At 46.8% G+C, this 15,510-nt stretch overlaps 1 protein-coding gene across 4 annotated transcripts in view; it reads left to right on the top strand.

Moving 5' to 3' along the window:
* The window catches only part of SEC16B (SEC16 homolog B, endoplasmic reticulum export factor), a 49,684-nt gene extending 34,387 nt beyond the window's left edge, over positions 1-15,297 (top strand). For 3 of the 4 annotated variants that reach the window (XM_083621580.1, XM_083621581.1, XM_083621579.1), the window contains 10 exons: positions 437-550; positions 1,607-1,676; positions 4,566-4,820; positions 5,625-5,692; positions 7,475-7,621; positions 7,931-8,029; positions 10,631-10,754; positions 10,981-11,045; positions 11,663-11,737; positions 13,561-15,297. In XM_083621580.1, coding sequence (XP_083477706.1) covers positions 437-550; positions 1,607-1,676; positions 4,566-4,820; positions 5,625-5,692; positions 7,475-7,621; positions 7,931-8,029; positions 10,631-10,754; positions 10,981-11,045; positions 11,663-11,737; positions 13,561-13,632 — 1,089 coding nt within the window. In that variant the 3' untranslated portion in view covers positions 13,633-15,297. The remainder of the gene's footprint in view (positions 1-436; positions 551-1,606; positions 1,677-4,565; positions 4,821-5,624; positions 5,693-7,474; positions 7,622-7,930; positions 8,030-10,630; positions 10,755-10,980; positions 11,046-11,662; positions 11,738-13,560) is intronic. The other variant, XM_083621582.1, reaches the window with a different exon arrangement.
* Positions 15,298-15,510: the final 213 nt, after the last annotated feature.

Genomic DNA, 15,510 nt, shown 5'->3' with positions numbered 1-15,510 from the left:
GGCCAGTGGAGAAAGATGTTGCTGCGCTCACATTTTTTCCCACATCTTGAATGTTTGGAGAAGGCAGGTGAACAGGCAGTGGAGCCTTCTGGAATGCAGTTAAGCACCATGTCAGTGTGTTATAAAAAAGCAATAGGTTAGGCTAAGTTAGATGGACCAATGATTTCACTCACCAACATCCCATCTTCTGCTCCCAGTAACCACAACTGGCCTTCTAGAATGGCGCTGAGGGGATCAGGATTTCCCCCCTTGGTATTATCAAAATAAGAGTTTTTGTCTTGAAGGCAGAGCTAACAGTTCTTGCTTGGTTCCCCCCTCCCCCCTTTAAAAAATCCTCTTTTGCCACCTAACTTAAAGAGCCCTCTGCTGACTGGAGCAGTGACTCTGGATCCTCTGAACTAACTGCTCCTCTCCTCGCTTCTTCCCAATCGCACAGCTGGCAGAGCGCCTGAAACTCTCTGACCCCTGCCTGCTAGAGAAGCCTGTGCAAGAGGCCATTTGGGAACCGGGTTGGCTTTCGGAGCTCCGAACCAGATGTCGGCAGTGGGAGGTAAGACTTCTTGGGTGGGGTGTCGATGGGCTGATTTGTGATCTAGCTCTTTCTGGCCACTTGGATTAAGCCGAAGAGAAGCAGCTGTTTTCCAGCTTGAGGCACATGGCACCCAAAGCCTGCTTTACCATGTGAGGCAGAAAACGGACTTCCTGCTTCCTGCTCCACCTCCCGCATGGTTGCCATCTCTGGGAAGTCCAGGGGATGTGTCTCCGTTGCCAGGCAACGGTACTCCTCTGAATACCATTCCCTGTGACGGATGGGCGAGGCCATGCCTCCATTGTCACGCTGACGGCAGAATCTGGCACTCGCCAGTGTCGCCTCTCCTCCGTTGGTTTCCCTCCCTCGGCTTCAGCAACATGGCTGCTTTCAGAAAACACTTGTTTTGGCTTTGCGTCGCTTTCTCGTGGTTTAATACCACATCGGATGCCATCCTGATGTCGGAGAGTGTGGCGTATACATTTTGCATTGATGAACAGAAGATTTATCTGCAGAGATCTGTGGAACTGCCGCCTAAAGGGCAGAAGATGGGTGATCCCCTGGATGTGCTACTCGGTTCAGGGGATGTAATTGGGGTTGCTATGTAGAGTTCTGACTACATATATGACATAGAGTTCTATGTAGAGCCAGTGTGGAGTAGTGGTTAAGAACAGTGGACTCATAATCTGGTGAACCGGGTTCGCTTCCCCGCTCCTCCACATGCAGCTGCTGGGTGACCTTGGGCTAGTCATACTTCTCTGAAGTCTCAGCCCTACTCACCTCACAGAGTGTTTGTTGTGGGGGAGGAAGGGAAAGGAGAATGTTAGCTGTTTTGAGACTCCTTCAGGTAGTGATAAAGCGGGATATCAAATCCAAACTCTTCCACTCCCACCTCCTTCCAATGGTGGGTGACGGAGACTGTTCACGATGAGCACTGGTGATTTGTCTGTGGCTTCTGTGACTTGTCCCTTGTTGGCACTTCATCCGCCTTCTTGCCTGCTGCCCCAGAGCTGCCCCCAGTTGGCTCCAAGCTCTGCTTAACCTGTTTTTCTTCTTCTCCTTCTCATCTCATTTAAGGAGGAAGGAAGTCTTTGCAATGCCAACTGCACCCAGCCGGAATTTCCCAGAACCAGTGGATCAACACCAGGTAAAAGAATGAAAGCATGAACAGTGGCAGGTGTTCACAGAAAGGAACACACAGCTGCACTGGGGCCAGTTAAATGAATCCCTTTTACATTTATTCTGGCACATCTGAGATTGTTCCTTTCTGCTACTGGGTTGGATTCAAAGACTTCCCTGGAAGTATGACTTGCAGAAGCCTATTGGTATCCTTAATCATCATCATCAAACCTTTTATTGGTATCACATACAAGCATCCATTGCAAATCAATATGGAATTCCCACCTTCCCAGTGACACAAAACATTTGTCAAATGAAAGAGGCAAAGCAGTCTAACATTACATCTCTAGGTCTCCAGGGAGATCAGACGTCTGCAATGTGTTTCGACGACAAAAAACCAGATAAAGATATTTAGCCACTAACTTGGTGAGCTCCTGATTATTCCCCAATAACAGAGAATGTATGACCTCTAACTCTGGTTTCCATTTGGGGATGCAGAGTTGATCTAGGAACTGCTGGCAGAGATCAACGTATAGTTTACATTGAAGAACCATATGTGTAAGAGTTTCCACCTGATGGTCTTCACATGGGCAAATTCTTTCTCCTTCCACCATTCCCGAGAACCTTCCCCATAGGAGGTTTGAAGGATTTGAATTAAACCTGGCCAGCGAAAATGCCCTTCTTTCTTGAGGATTAAGCAAAAATTCAAGATAATTGTGGTTAATTTCATGTGCCCAAGAAAGTTGAAAGTTAAGAGGGGAACATGTTTTTTCCACTGGTACTGCTAGTTCCTGGTGTTCAATGTCCCACAACCTAGTTTTTATTACAGCCTTTGCAGATGGTGGGGGCATCTATCGCAAAAATTCCACTGACAGCCCAAGTTGCTGTACCTTTATGTTAAACCGTTGTAGCCCTGGGGAAGGAAAGGGATCTAGCAAAACTTCACTAAGGAGAGGATCTTTATCTGTTGCGAATCAGATGTTTAACCAGCATGTCAGAAATCTCCCAGGCTACGGTCTCTACCTTGTGTTGACCTCCCTCTAGACACAAGGCTGCATAGGGTACACAACGTGGGACAGCAAAAATCTTAAAAAGGAAAGCTGCCTGCACTTGTTCTTCCAGCTGGGTAAACCCTGGCAGCCAGACTGGAATTCCGTAGAGCAACTGAGCTATATCTTTGGCGTTGAAGACCTTGAGGGCAGAGGGGATATGCAAATTACCTCTTGTTATAAAGAAATGCATTATGGCCTGCATAGAGATCTTACTGGCATTTACTGTCGTTGCACGGTGCAAGGACCATAGAAGCCTATGATGGAATGTGATTCCCAGGTAGATGAATTTGAATACCTGCTGGATGGGTTTTCCACCAAATACCCAGCTATAGCTTTTGCGTGAATTCCCAAAAACCATTATTTTGCTTTTTATCAAACTTCATGCACAATTTCATTCTGGACAGATAGTCAATACAGGAATTTAACAAACGTTTCAGGCCAATTCTTGTGCGTGAAAGCAAAATCATATCATTTGCGTATAGAAGGATGGGAATGCTTGATGGGTTGAATTTTGGGCTGTGGGCATCCACCTGTTTTAGTAGAGAAGCGAGGTCGTTAAGAAAAAGATTAAAAAGAGAGGGAGGGAGCGAGTACACAGCTCTACTTTACTCCACTGTTTATAACAACAGGATCTGTCATTACATTCCCTGGTGGTGTTCTTATGTGATAGGTGTTCTTTGTGTAAAGCTTTTTGATCAGGTAAAGTACCGGTAATCTAGGTTCTAGGCCCATTGTCTCCATTTTGGACAGTGTGGATGCCCTGAAATTCGAACAACAGGTGGACCCTGTTGCTCAGGCAGTAAATGCTTCAGAATAGGTTAAAAGGGGTTCGGTTTTGGCTGTTTCTGAGGGTCTCATTCTGTTCTTCCTGTCTCTAGCCTTCATTGGGCAAGGGATCTAAATTCTACAAGCCCTTCAGAAGGCCTTTTTCTTCCTGTATGCTTTTGAATAAAGCCCAGGATAGTTCAATGGGTCTTATAGGGAGGATTGCAATGTTAGCTGGATAAGTGGTCTGTCAAGCTGGGTTTTTCCATTACTGTCCAAATCTAAAGATTCTGAGGAGTTTTAACAGGATCAGCTACTAAAGTTCCCAGATATTCAGCCCCAGTCTCTGAAAGGTTTTGTTGTTGTTTCTTAAAGCTGAAAATATAACTGAAGCATATTTGTGGAATATAGGCTTTCTAACAGGTAGCTAAATGGAGCTTCCATGGTAAGACACAGTATACCTTTGAATACCAGATGCTGTGAGGGACGCAGGTGGCGCTGTGGGTTAAACCACAGAGCCTAGGACTTGCCGATCAGAAGGTTGGCGGTTCGAATCCCCGCGATGGGGTGAGCTCCCGTTGCTCGGTCCCTGCTCCTGCCCACCTAGCAGTTTGAAAGCACGTCAAAGTGCAAGTAGATAAATAGGTACCACTCCAGCGGGAAGGTAAACAGCGTTTCTGTGCGCTGCTCTGGTTCGCCAAAAGCAGCTTAGTCATGCTGGCCACATGATCCAGAAGCTGTACTCCAACTCCCTCGGCCAATAAAGCGAGATGAGTGCCGCAACCCCAGAGTCGGCAACGACTGGACCTAGTAGTCAGGGGTTCCTTTACCTTTACCTTACCAGATGTTGTGAACAAATAAATGGAGAAGCCCCTCTCTTTCATGCTTTATCTGAACTCTAAGAGACTTGCTTCTGCTGGAAACAGTAAGTGGGAATAATAAAAGGGTTGGATTCAGCTGCTCAGCTGTTCTGATCTAATAGCTGTTGGGATTCCTGCTTAAAGTATCTCACTTGTAGCCTTGGAGTTTGAACAGGTGTGCAGGCAATCTATGAAATGGGGGATATACTGATCTAATCCATCAAACCTTACATTATCCAGATTTGGCTCCCCGTTCTGAGTTTGCACAAAGCCAAGGCTGCTTGAAGGATCTGGAACCTCATCCTACGACTTACCTGCCACCGGTGGACTCAGCTCAGGACCAGCCAGATGTGGGACAGAGAAGGCATTTCTCTCCTGGGCCTCCTGTAGATACAACTGATGCGGCTTTGGAGACTTGTCTTCCAGGAAGTGACCACGGTTATGTTTCCCCTCCTGGAGGACGTCCAGCTGACCTCTCCTCACATCAGCCACCAGGTTAAGAGACGGTTGAAATGATTTGCGATGGTGTGTGCATGTATTAGTTCCCTGGTCTCCATCTGGAAAACATATATTGCATTTTTAAAAAATTATTGATTTTGGTGGCCTTGGGAGATAAGGCAAGCCATGCCCTTTCCCATTGCCTCTGTCTCTGCTGGGGGGCACAGATATATTTAAGATGACCAAAACGGAGGGTGGACAAAAGAACCAGTGATAAATCAGGATTCTGGAAAATGATTGCCGCTCCTCTTTTGCAGGTGGAGGGGCTCCTAAGTATTTAACAGCTGCCTGACAGTCTATATCAGGCATAGGCAAACTCAGCCCTCCGGATGTTTGGAGACTACAATTCCCATCATCCCTGACCACTGGTCTTGTTAGCTAGGGATGATGGGAGTTGTAGTCCCAAAACATCTGGAGGGCCGAGTTTGCCTGTGCCTGGTCTATATGATGGAGAGCGCTTCACCTGTAAAATTTCAACTTCTCAGGCTGGTTTTTTTTAAAGGCATAGGAGCCCTGTCCCAACAAAGAACAAGGCACTATTGAAACCAGCAGGACTTTCTTCCCAGCAGACATGCTTAGGATTGGGCAGGGAGGGCGGAGAAAAGCAGGCCCCTGCTTTTGCGGAAAGGCGTAAGAGTTTGCTTCTTGCTTCTGCCTTTGTTTGTTTGTACCTGCTTGTCTCCTGGACGCTTTGGCTGCAGAGGCCATTTCCAGGGAACTGCCTCCTAGCAGCTCTTGCCATTTTGAACTCCAGATCTTGGCTGGTGGGTACAATAAAACCTGTTCTGGTGTAATCTGCAGGGGGCACCACGGACTCCTGTGGCCCGTACCACTTCCTGGGTGATCAGGAGAGCATTCCGGAGCATCAGGTAAGAGTTGGGGGGGGGGGGTAGCTGAACTACGGAACTCACTGCCACAAGATATGGCTTTAAAGTGGGATTAGGCAAATCCACAGAGGTTAAGGCTTACAGTGGCTGTTAGGGGTGGAAGGATCTTTCCGTTTCTGATTTTAATCCAGTCTTAAATTTAGTTCCCCACCTTTCTGAAGCAATTGGTGGATTTCCTTTTAATAGATGCTCACGAGCATCCTTCAACATTTTTGTGCAAATTGCTCCTAATAAGCACCACTTCATATGCATTGTTGACCTGTTTTTTAAATGCTATTTTCACTAACATGTTAGGTTTTTATGCACACTTTCACCTAATACAATCACTTTTGTGAACTTTGGATGGCTGGAGAACTGTGTCACAAAAACTGGATGAATTTCGAATTTCGAAAGTATGAATTTCGAAGAACCGTTGTGTTTCAATTGTGATATTGTTTTGCAAAGTCCAAATTTGATAAACCTCTGCTTCCAATGTGAACTGAATTGAATTTCTGCTAGTCATGATGGCTAAAGCCACCGGGAAAGGGCGACTGCCTGTATGTCCTGCTTGTGAGCTTCTCAGATGGGGAGATATGCCTTTGGTTTCACCCAGCAGGGCTCATCTTCTTATTGCTGTTTTGTTCTTGTTGACACATGCACCTACCCTTCTCAGCTGACGTGTCTCTGCCCTTGCCCTCCTGTGGCGCAATGGGTCAGTGCGTCTGTCTGCTAACCAGAAGGTCAGTGGTTTGAGCCCACCAGAGACAGCTGTGGGCAGGATTCCTGCATTACCCCGGGGGTTGGACTAGATGACCCTCAGGGTCCCTTCCTATCTGATTCTTTTTGGTGCCTGCTTGAAAACATTTATTGTTTAGACAAGCCAGCCCAGATGCTTAGAAAACTGAGGGAAATTTAACCTGTTTCAGTATTTTAACTTTTGTACGTTTTAAAGTAGGGTTGTGAATTTTTCTCGATTGTACTGTATTGCTTTTAATCTTTTTGTAAACCGCTTTGAGGTTGTTGGTTTTTAAAATAATAATAATAATAATAATAATACATTTTATTTCTACCCCACCCTCCCCAGCCAAGACAGGGCTCAGGGCGGCTAACACCAGATATTAAACAATTGATTAAGATACAACTTAAAAGCAAGATTAAAATACAACATTAAAATTCAGCCTCATTTCAATAGAAACTCAAATCAAAAACTTTTGGGGGATGAAAACGTCAAATCTTCACCAAGGCCAACTATTCAGAATGGTCCTACGTGGGCCAGAAAAAACCCAGGGAAGTCCCCAAATAGGAAGGAAAAAGGAAAGATGGGGAGGGGATCAAGTTGATTCCAAGCCAAAGGCCAGGCGGAACAATCAAGCATTATTTTATTAAACAAACAAACAAACAAACAAACAGTGATCCATGTGGTCTAGTGGAATGCCAGGGGGAGAGCTGTTGCTTTAATGGTTATACGACATTTTAATCTTTCTTTAAACTATGCAGCAATTTCAAGAAGTAAGTGGGTTCAGGAAACTTGGGCTCACGTCCCAACTCTGCCATAGCAGGACTTCCTTTGTGACTTGTCCGAGGCTGTCATGTTCCAGCCTCATTTGGTCCTTTCCGCTCCCACAGGAGTACAGCAATACTGCTCTGTCTCTCAGGACTTGTGTGATGGTGAGGGATGTCAGGAGAGGCCCTTAGGGGATAAGGTTAAAATATAAACCGGTAAGATGAAGCCACGAAGTTTTTCCAGTGAAGAGAACCTGCTCCGTTTTCTCTTCTTGGTAACAGAACACTTTAAATGCACGGACTCGGACCATTTCTGAGAGTTCCACAATATCCATGGTCGAGGATGCCCCACAGCTCCCAGAAACATCAGGGGACGAAGCCACCTCAGAGACGCTACCACAGGATGAAACGGAACAAAAAGAAGCAAAGGTGAGGCATCTGGCTGAGAAGGGCACCTGCGGTGTCTGGAAAATATGCCCAGACCCACTTGATTTCATTTCTGCTTTGCAGCAGATTAGGAAGGACAGAATCATGTCCTCTTGGATTTAGAGCCACGATCAAGGTCTAATTCACCTTTCAGGTGGCTGGGAGTATTGCAATTAATTCATTCATATAGAACTTCACACAGCGTCCTGTACATGTTTCCTCAGAAGTGACTCTCGCTGTGTTTAGCTTACGGCCAGGTAAGTGTGCATAGGGTTTGTAGTCTTAACAAACCCACCCTTTCTATTTTTCCAGGCCTCTGGGTCTGGCTGGTTCCGTTGGTTCCGATCGAAACCCTCTAAAGAAGCTGAACCCTCCAAAAAGGTACCATCTGCTGCTGCTCCAGATTCTCAGGTAATGCAGGATCTCTTTAAGAGGAATTTTCAGGTACACAGCCTGAAAACGACTGCTACAGATCCATGCAAGGAGTGTAGTTCATAAGCGCCTGTCGTGTGTTGGTGTCATGAGATATTGGTGGGCTTAAAATTGTAATATCAGAAATGAAGTGGAAAGGAAAGCAGGTGTGAGGGCAAACAGGGGCAGAAGTAACGGATAGCAGCTCTTAATCCCAGTGTCTACAATTACTTATTTTATTTCATAATTTATATACACCACTTCTGAATGCTTTTTTTAAAAAAGCCCTCAAAGTGTTTACAACAAGAACAATGAAATGATCAGTGAAATCCCAGAATGATCAGTAAAAAACAACTTTTTAAAATCATTCAAAATATAAAATCATCAATAAGCTAAAAATAACTAGGATTATATGCTCTTGGAATGAAGCAAGGCCAGTCCTGTGCTTTAAAAAGTTAGGTTGCACAGATTTTGTTTGTTCGATAATTCACATCGCATTTAGAATTCTTTGACTGAAACAACAGACTCAGGCTTTAAAACTAACAAAATGAATTTCATTAGAGACAAATGTAAGGTTTTGCACTTAGGAAGGAAGAACCAGCTGCACAAATATAAGATGGGGGACACCTGGCTTACTAGCAGTACGTGTGAAAAAGATCTAGGGGTCTTGGTGGACCACAAGCTTAACGTGAGTCAACAGTGTGATGCAGCAGCAAAAAAAGCTACTGCTATTCTAGGCTGCCTCAACAGAAGTATAGTAAAGTAATAGTACTACTCTATTCTGCCTTGGTCAGACCACAGCTGGAATAATGTATCCAGTTCTGAGCACCACAATTTAAGAAGGATGTTGACAAGCTGGAGAGTGTCTAGAGGAGAGCATCCAAGATGATCAGGGGTCTGGAAACCAAGCCTTATGAGGAACGATGGAAGGAGCTGGATATGTTTAGCCTGGAAAGAGGAGTGTGAGAGAAGATATGACAGCCATCTTCAAATATCTCAAGGGCTGTCACATGGAGGATGGAGCAGGCTTGTTTTCTCCTGCTCTGGAGGGCAGGACTCGAACCAATGGCTTCAAGTTGCAAGAAAGGAAATTCTGGCTAAAGATCAGGAAGAGCTTTCTGACAGCAAGAGCTGTCCGCCAGTGGAATGGGCTCCTTTGGGAGCTCCTTTGGGCTCTCCTTCCTTGGAGGTGTTTTAGCAGAGGTTGGATGGTCATCTGTCATAGATGCTTTAGCTGAGAGTCCTGCATCGCAGGGAGTTGGACTAGATGACCCTTAGGATCTCTCCCAACTCTACAATTCTGTGGTTCTATGACAGAGAATAAAGGAGGAGGAAAGGGCACAGTTCAGGAATGCCAGAGGAGGAGCGAACCGGAGTGATGGAAAAGGATTAGGGAATTGTCCAAGTTACTGAAGTTCATCTGCTGGAACTCTGACTTCTGAGTTTTATTAGTCCAGGGTTTCCCAAACTGTGGATTTGTGGCCGTAGACGGGAAATGGCACGCCCATATGTTAAATATTCACATTGATATCCAATTGTACTTTTTTTTACTGCTTCTTGTATTTCCTCCGTTGTGTTTTATCGTATTACAATTTGAATTCTGTGGGATTCAAATTGTAGTAGAGCAAAATACAATATATGAAATAAAAGAGGCAATAAAGAGGCAATTAAAAATCATATAGCATTATCACAGTGCATTACAATTGCTACAACAGGCTGAATAATCCTTTACTGGCCTGCCAATAATTTCAGCAACACCCAAGAGTTCGGGGGGGGGGACCGCTTTATAGGACCTTGCTTCATATTTTCAGGGTTGTCTCCTCTGAAAGATGCCTCTCAAATCCTGTATTCTGTTCCCAATTCCCCATGTCATTATGGTGAGCCTGCAGCCATGTGGCCTGTCATAAGTTTTCTCGATGGTGGTCAAAAAATAATGACTCGCTCCTCTAATAGCAAGCTCAGTTGGCGAGTGCCAACAGGGTTGCAGGCAAATGAAGAAACCAGAGGGAGGTATCAGCATGTCTGGGAGTACTACAAGGTTTGTGAAAGTACAAAACAAAACATGTTAGGGAAACCACACCCCCCCAAGTGAAGTGCAGGATCTAGTACTGAGTGATCATTTTAAAAAATACATTAAAAAAAGAAGTGGTGGGGGAATCTGTTGGGATCCTAACAAAGTTAAAGGTAAAGGGACCCCTGACTATTAGGTCCAGTCGTGGCCGACTCTGGGGTTGCGGCGCTCATCTCGCTTTATTGGCAGAGGGAGCCGGCGTACAGCTTCCGGGTCATATGGCCAGCATGACTAAGCCACTTGTGGTGAACCAGAGCAGTGCACAGAAACGCCGTTTACCTTCCTGCCGGAGCAGGACCTATTTCTCTACTTGCACTTTGACGTGCTTTCGAACTGCTAGGTTGGCAGGAGCAGGGACTGAGCAACGGGAGCTCACTCCATCGCGGGGATTTGAACCACCAACCTTCTGATCGGCAAGCCCTAGGCTCTGTGGTTTAATCCACAGCACCACCCGCGTCCCTCCTAACAAAGGTAGACTGAGGGTAAATTCTACCTGGCTCCATCACTGATATGTTATTTCCATTCTGCAGCAGCAGGTGACTTCACAACCATCCCTTCCTCCTGTGGAGGAGACAAGGCCTGCATTAGTTCCTCCTCCAGCTGTTCCTCACCTGCCACCCACAGGTGTCAACCCTCTCCCCAAAAGCTCTCTTTGTAAGTATCTTCCTGTGTGTGTTGCAGAATGTGTTCCTGACAGGTGGTAATCAAGGCTGTTTGTGTACGAACCTTGCTGTGGCCCATAGGACCCTGCAAATAACTCTGGAGGGATCCCCCAGACTTTTGCAGAAGCTTTTGTGGGGATTGGTAAGGCAAAGGGGCTGTGGCAGAAAAGCCCCCTTGTAGAAACTGACATAATCTCATTGCACTTTTTTCATCACAGGTGCCCAAACTCCACTGCGCCATAGCAGCAGGGAAGGCTCCATGTTTCCAGATGCCGGAGGCCAGGTGAGAGAAAGTGGGGGCGGGAATAACATGTTCCTTGTGAGGAGAGGCCTCAATTTTGGAAAACTGCTCCTCTGAATCTGTGTTGACAGAAGTGCAAATCCAGCTGCCTGGAGAGCATTTCTCCCAATATAGTAAAGGTAAAGGGACCCCTGACCATTAGGTCCAGTTGTGGCCGACTCTGGGGTTGCGACGCTCATCTCGCTTTACAGGCCTAGGGAGCTGGCGTTTGTCCAGTGTTTTCCTGGGTCATATGGCCAGCATGACAAAGCTGCTTCTGGCGAACCAGAGCAGCACACGGAAATGCCATTTACCTTCCCGCCGGAGCAGTACCTATTTATCTACTTGCACTTTGACGTGCTTTTGAACTGCTAGGTTGGCAGGAGTTGGGACCGAGCAATGTGAGCTCACCCCGTCGCGGGGATTCGAACCACCGACCTTCTTATTGGCTAGTCCTAGGCTCTGTGGTTTAACCCACAGCGCCACCCGCTTATCTCCTAATACAATGTCCTGCATTTCTGGTGGTTCTGCTGCCCCCTTCCTCCTCTGCCCCCCCCAAGCAACGGATCCTGGCATCTTCACTGGGTTTCACGCCTTGGCTCTTCTGGTTCATGTTTCAGGCTACTTTCTCCATCCCTGATCATGTGCCTCCACCCCCAAGAGGAGGGGCAGTTCCACTTTACCGTCCTGCTCAGGTATGGTTTCTGCGCATGTGCGTTCCCACAATGTTGTATACAAATAAACTCTAGTAATGATGTTAACAACTGCAGCAGCAGCAGCAGCAATGTAAGAATTGTTTTCTTGGGTGAGGCCAGGCATCCCTCCTTGTTCAGCCTTCTGCATCCTGGTGTCCTCCCCATGTTTTGGACCATGGGTAGGCAAACTAAAGCCTGGGGGCCGGATCCAGCCCCATCGCTTTCTAAATCTGGCCCGCAGACAGTCTGGGAATCAGTGTGTTTTTACATGAGTAGAATGTCTCCTTTTATTTAAAATGCATCTCTGGGTTATTTGTGGGGCATAGGAATTCGTTCATTCCCCCCCGCAAATATAGTCCAACCCCCCACAAGATCTGAGGGACAGTGGACCGGCCCCCTGCTGAAAAGTTTGCTGACCCCTGTTTGGGCTATCAAGTTCCTTGAGAGCCTGACTCATAGAGGTGATAAGGCATTCAGTCCAACAACAACTGGAGTAGCCAAGTTGGGGAAGCGTGTTCAAGTCCAGCTCTCTCGTTCAAACAGCAGCCTGTTGTTAGGGTATGGGGGGTGGGTGTCACCTTTCCTGCTCTTTCTCCCTGGAGCTATACTGCTTATGCACGTGTAGGTTCCACTTGGATAAGAACCATGATACCTCTCCATTGTAGTGTTGTTGTTTTTTTGGCTGGTTTCATGGACAGTGTCAGGGAATCAGGAGCAGGAGCACTAGGGAGAGAGGATTGGGAGAGCGAAGGGGAAGAATCCGAGGGCAGCGTAGGGGAGTATGACAGTGGCCCGAGAGATTCCATGAGCTTCTCCAGCGAATCAGAAGATTCCCAGAAGGGGGCGCCGATGGTCAGGGCAAGGGGGGTCCCAGGGGGGACACACCAGAAACAAGGAGCCAGAGGGGAACCCCAAAGCAGCAGTGGAGGATCGGGACCAGTTTCCCCACCAGAGCGTAGTGGGGGGGAGGAGTCACATGTGTCAGGAGCAGTGTCTCCTCAAGAGAGGGAGTCAGGGCTGACCACGCCTCCAAAGGAGGGGAGGTCAGTTGCAGCTAGCCCCCCCGATGGGGGAAGCAGTGACAGCAGCAGTGGAACGGTCAGGAGGAAAGCTGCTGGCTGGGTGCGCGCGCCAAGTTCAAATGTGCAGGCGCGCGGAACAGCAGGAGACCCGGATGGGGAACCAGCTCCTAAAGCCCGCCGGAGGGAGGGAGAAGGCTCAGGGGAATCAGCGGGAGAAGAGGCTAGAAAGGGCGGAACCCCGGCGGGCAGGCGGACCCAGAGGAGGAAGGAGCAGCGGAGAAGGTGGAGCAAGGCTAGAATCTTAAATTGGTGTCAAGGGGGAGGAGACTCAGACGGAGCATCAGTGGTCTGACACTTTAGACGTGGGGCTGCACGCTGCGGCTCTGGAAGTGAAACTGAACTTCAATAAAGACTTTTATACTTAACAACGAAGCAGCGTTGGTCCTTTGTGAGCTGGGACCTAGGGTAGCTCTGACAGACAGTTACCATTTTGCAAAGTTCCTTTGTCAAAGCTCATGAAGCACGTCTGATGCAGGTGCTGGTTTGAGTGTAGAGCTGTGCTCATGGCTGGCCCTGCCATCGTGCCATTGTGTAGAGGGAGAGCTAAGACTATTTGAGAGGGTGCGTGTCTAAAATTCTGTCAAGCATCTCAAAATCCATGACTATAAAATGCATGAAAATGCAGGCCTTGTATCCAAATGGGTTGCATGTGCAAATGTTTATTTAATTCCAAGTGCTTCTGGGCTGCATTATTTTTGAATGGTTTGCATTAGAAATTCAACTTAATTCTTTCTTTAACAGGTTACCACGCCAGCAGCCTCAGGCACCGGCCCAAGGATTTTTCAGCGTCGCTACCCACCTCATCCACAGTAATACAAGATGTTTCTGCCCTCTGGCAGATCAGAAACCATCCACTTGCCTGAAGATAACCAGTCCAATCTGAGTTAGGCAGCTGGCTGCCCTTTCCTTCCCCTCACCCTCTGGTATTGCAGCTCTGTAGCCAAAGAGTATAAGCAAAAGTTTGAGGGGTTGAAGGTGTGCCTTCCCCTCTTTTTGTTTGTTTAAAGTGTTGTTAAGCAGGTGCTATTCAGGTGCAACTCTTTTCATGTGCAACAAGAACAAAATGAAAGGTATCTCAGATCAGCCCTGGGGAGGCCAGAAGTTAATCAAAAGGTAAATAGAGGAAGACTCCCACTTCCTTTTATAGAAATAGAATGGGACTTTCTCCCACGGAAGTGGGGTTAGGATTGCAGCCCTATTTTTCAAGGAGATGAGAAGCTCTGGGAAAATAAGGCGGAGTTGACTCTCTCCATTGCCAGTAGACACAGCTGCTCATGATCCAGTCATAAGGAAGAATAACTGAGGCTCCTTTTGGGGAATGGGGAACTTCTGCTCCTTTAGGATGGCTGCTGCCATACTTTCAGACCCACTTGACATCTATTCAGTGTGAATAAATCTTACAAGGCATGCAGCTGATCTCTGTGGGTATTTACCTAGAAGTAAGTCCTATGAAGCTTGCTCCCATGAAAGTGTGGGTGCTGAGGCTGCAATCCTACATACATTTACTCGCGACAAAAGCCATTGAACAGAATAGGACTTACTTCTAAGTAAATATGCCTAGGGTCACCCTTTGGGGTTGCAATCCTATGATCCTTTGCTTGGGTGCAAACCACTTAATTTTGAGCAAATGTGCCTAGGATTGGACGTACTGCAGGGGGCTGAACCCCTAAAACAGCTTAATCACTTGGGAATAAGTCAACTTACATGTGAATTGAGAGTTCACGGACTCGTGTAAAACGATCAGGCTGCAAAAACTACATTTGGTTGGATGTTGTTAGCACTGGTCAATGAAGTACTGTGATCCTAATCCAACATGACTAAAAAACAGAATAATAGTAACAAGTCCGTGAACTGGGTGGAGGCGAAGATGAGATCTCCTGAGTCTCCTTTCTGCCTGGCTGAAGTGCTGCTGTCTGAGGACTTGCCAGTCTGTGAGAACTGCTATGAACATACACCTGGAGAGGGCTTGGTGTTGTGGTGGCCTCATCTTTCTCGGGTCTTCTCCAAAACCTCAATCACTGAGAAGGCTGGCCAACCTAGCATGCCTGAGAAAGGAAGACCTACGTGGACCAACTCAGCAGTAAGTAGACAACAACGTTACTTGGAGTGGTTTCAGAAAACCTAAGAAGAGCCCTGCTGGATCCGACCAAAGGCTCATCTACTCCAGCATCCTATTCTTGCAGCTGCCATCCACGTGCCGACGGAAAGCCTGCAAGCAGGGGGCAAGCGCAACAGGAATCTTGCAGGGGAAAGTAGGGGAATTTGCACCGTTTGTAGAGTTATTTGTAGGTTCCCAATTGCCCATGTGACGTATCTCTTTGTCATGTCTGGACTTTAGGGAGTATATTAGACTGCTGGGTTGCCCTTTAACCCTGTGTTATCACCCTTCTTTGTTTTTTCTATTACAAAACAGTTTATGCTGCAAGTTATTGTCCCTTTCCCCCCACATTTAAATAAAAAACAGTTTCGAAATTGAAATTCAGGCTTTTGTGTGTGTGTTGGTGTGCGTGTGCAGTGAACACTAGTAGACCCCCAGGACCCCAACCTTACTTTCTGCCAGTGAAGAGGTGTTACATAAGAAAAGTAGCCCTCTCCTACAACTGATGGGTCTCAGATGGCACACATTAGGCCATCCCTCCTTTTGTTACACTTTATTTACAGAGTAAATAAAGAAGCCAATAGTTTGGTGTG

This window comes from Podarcis filfolensis, assembly GCF_964270895.1.
Source record: "Podarcis filfolensis genome assembly, chromosome: 6".
Taxonomy (NCBI): domain Eukaryota; kingdom Metazoa; phylum Chordata; class Lepidosauria; order Squamata; family Lacertidae; genus Podarcis; species Podarcis filfolensis.
The sequence above is the reverse complement of the archived record's forward strand: the minus strand, read 5'-3'. Positions and strand labels throughout refer to the sequence as shown.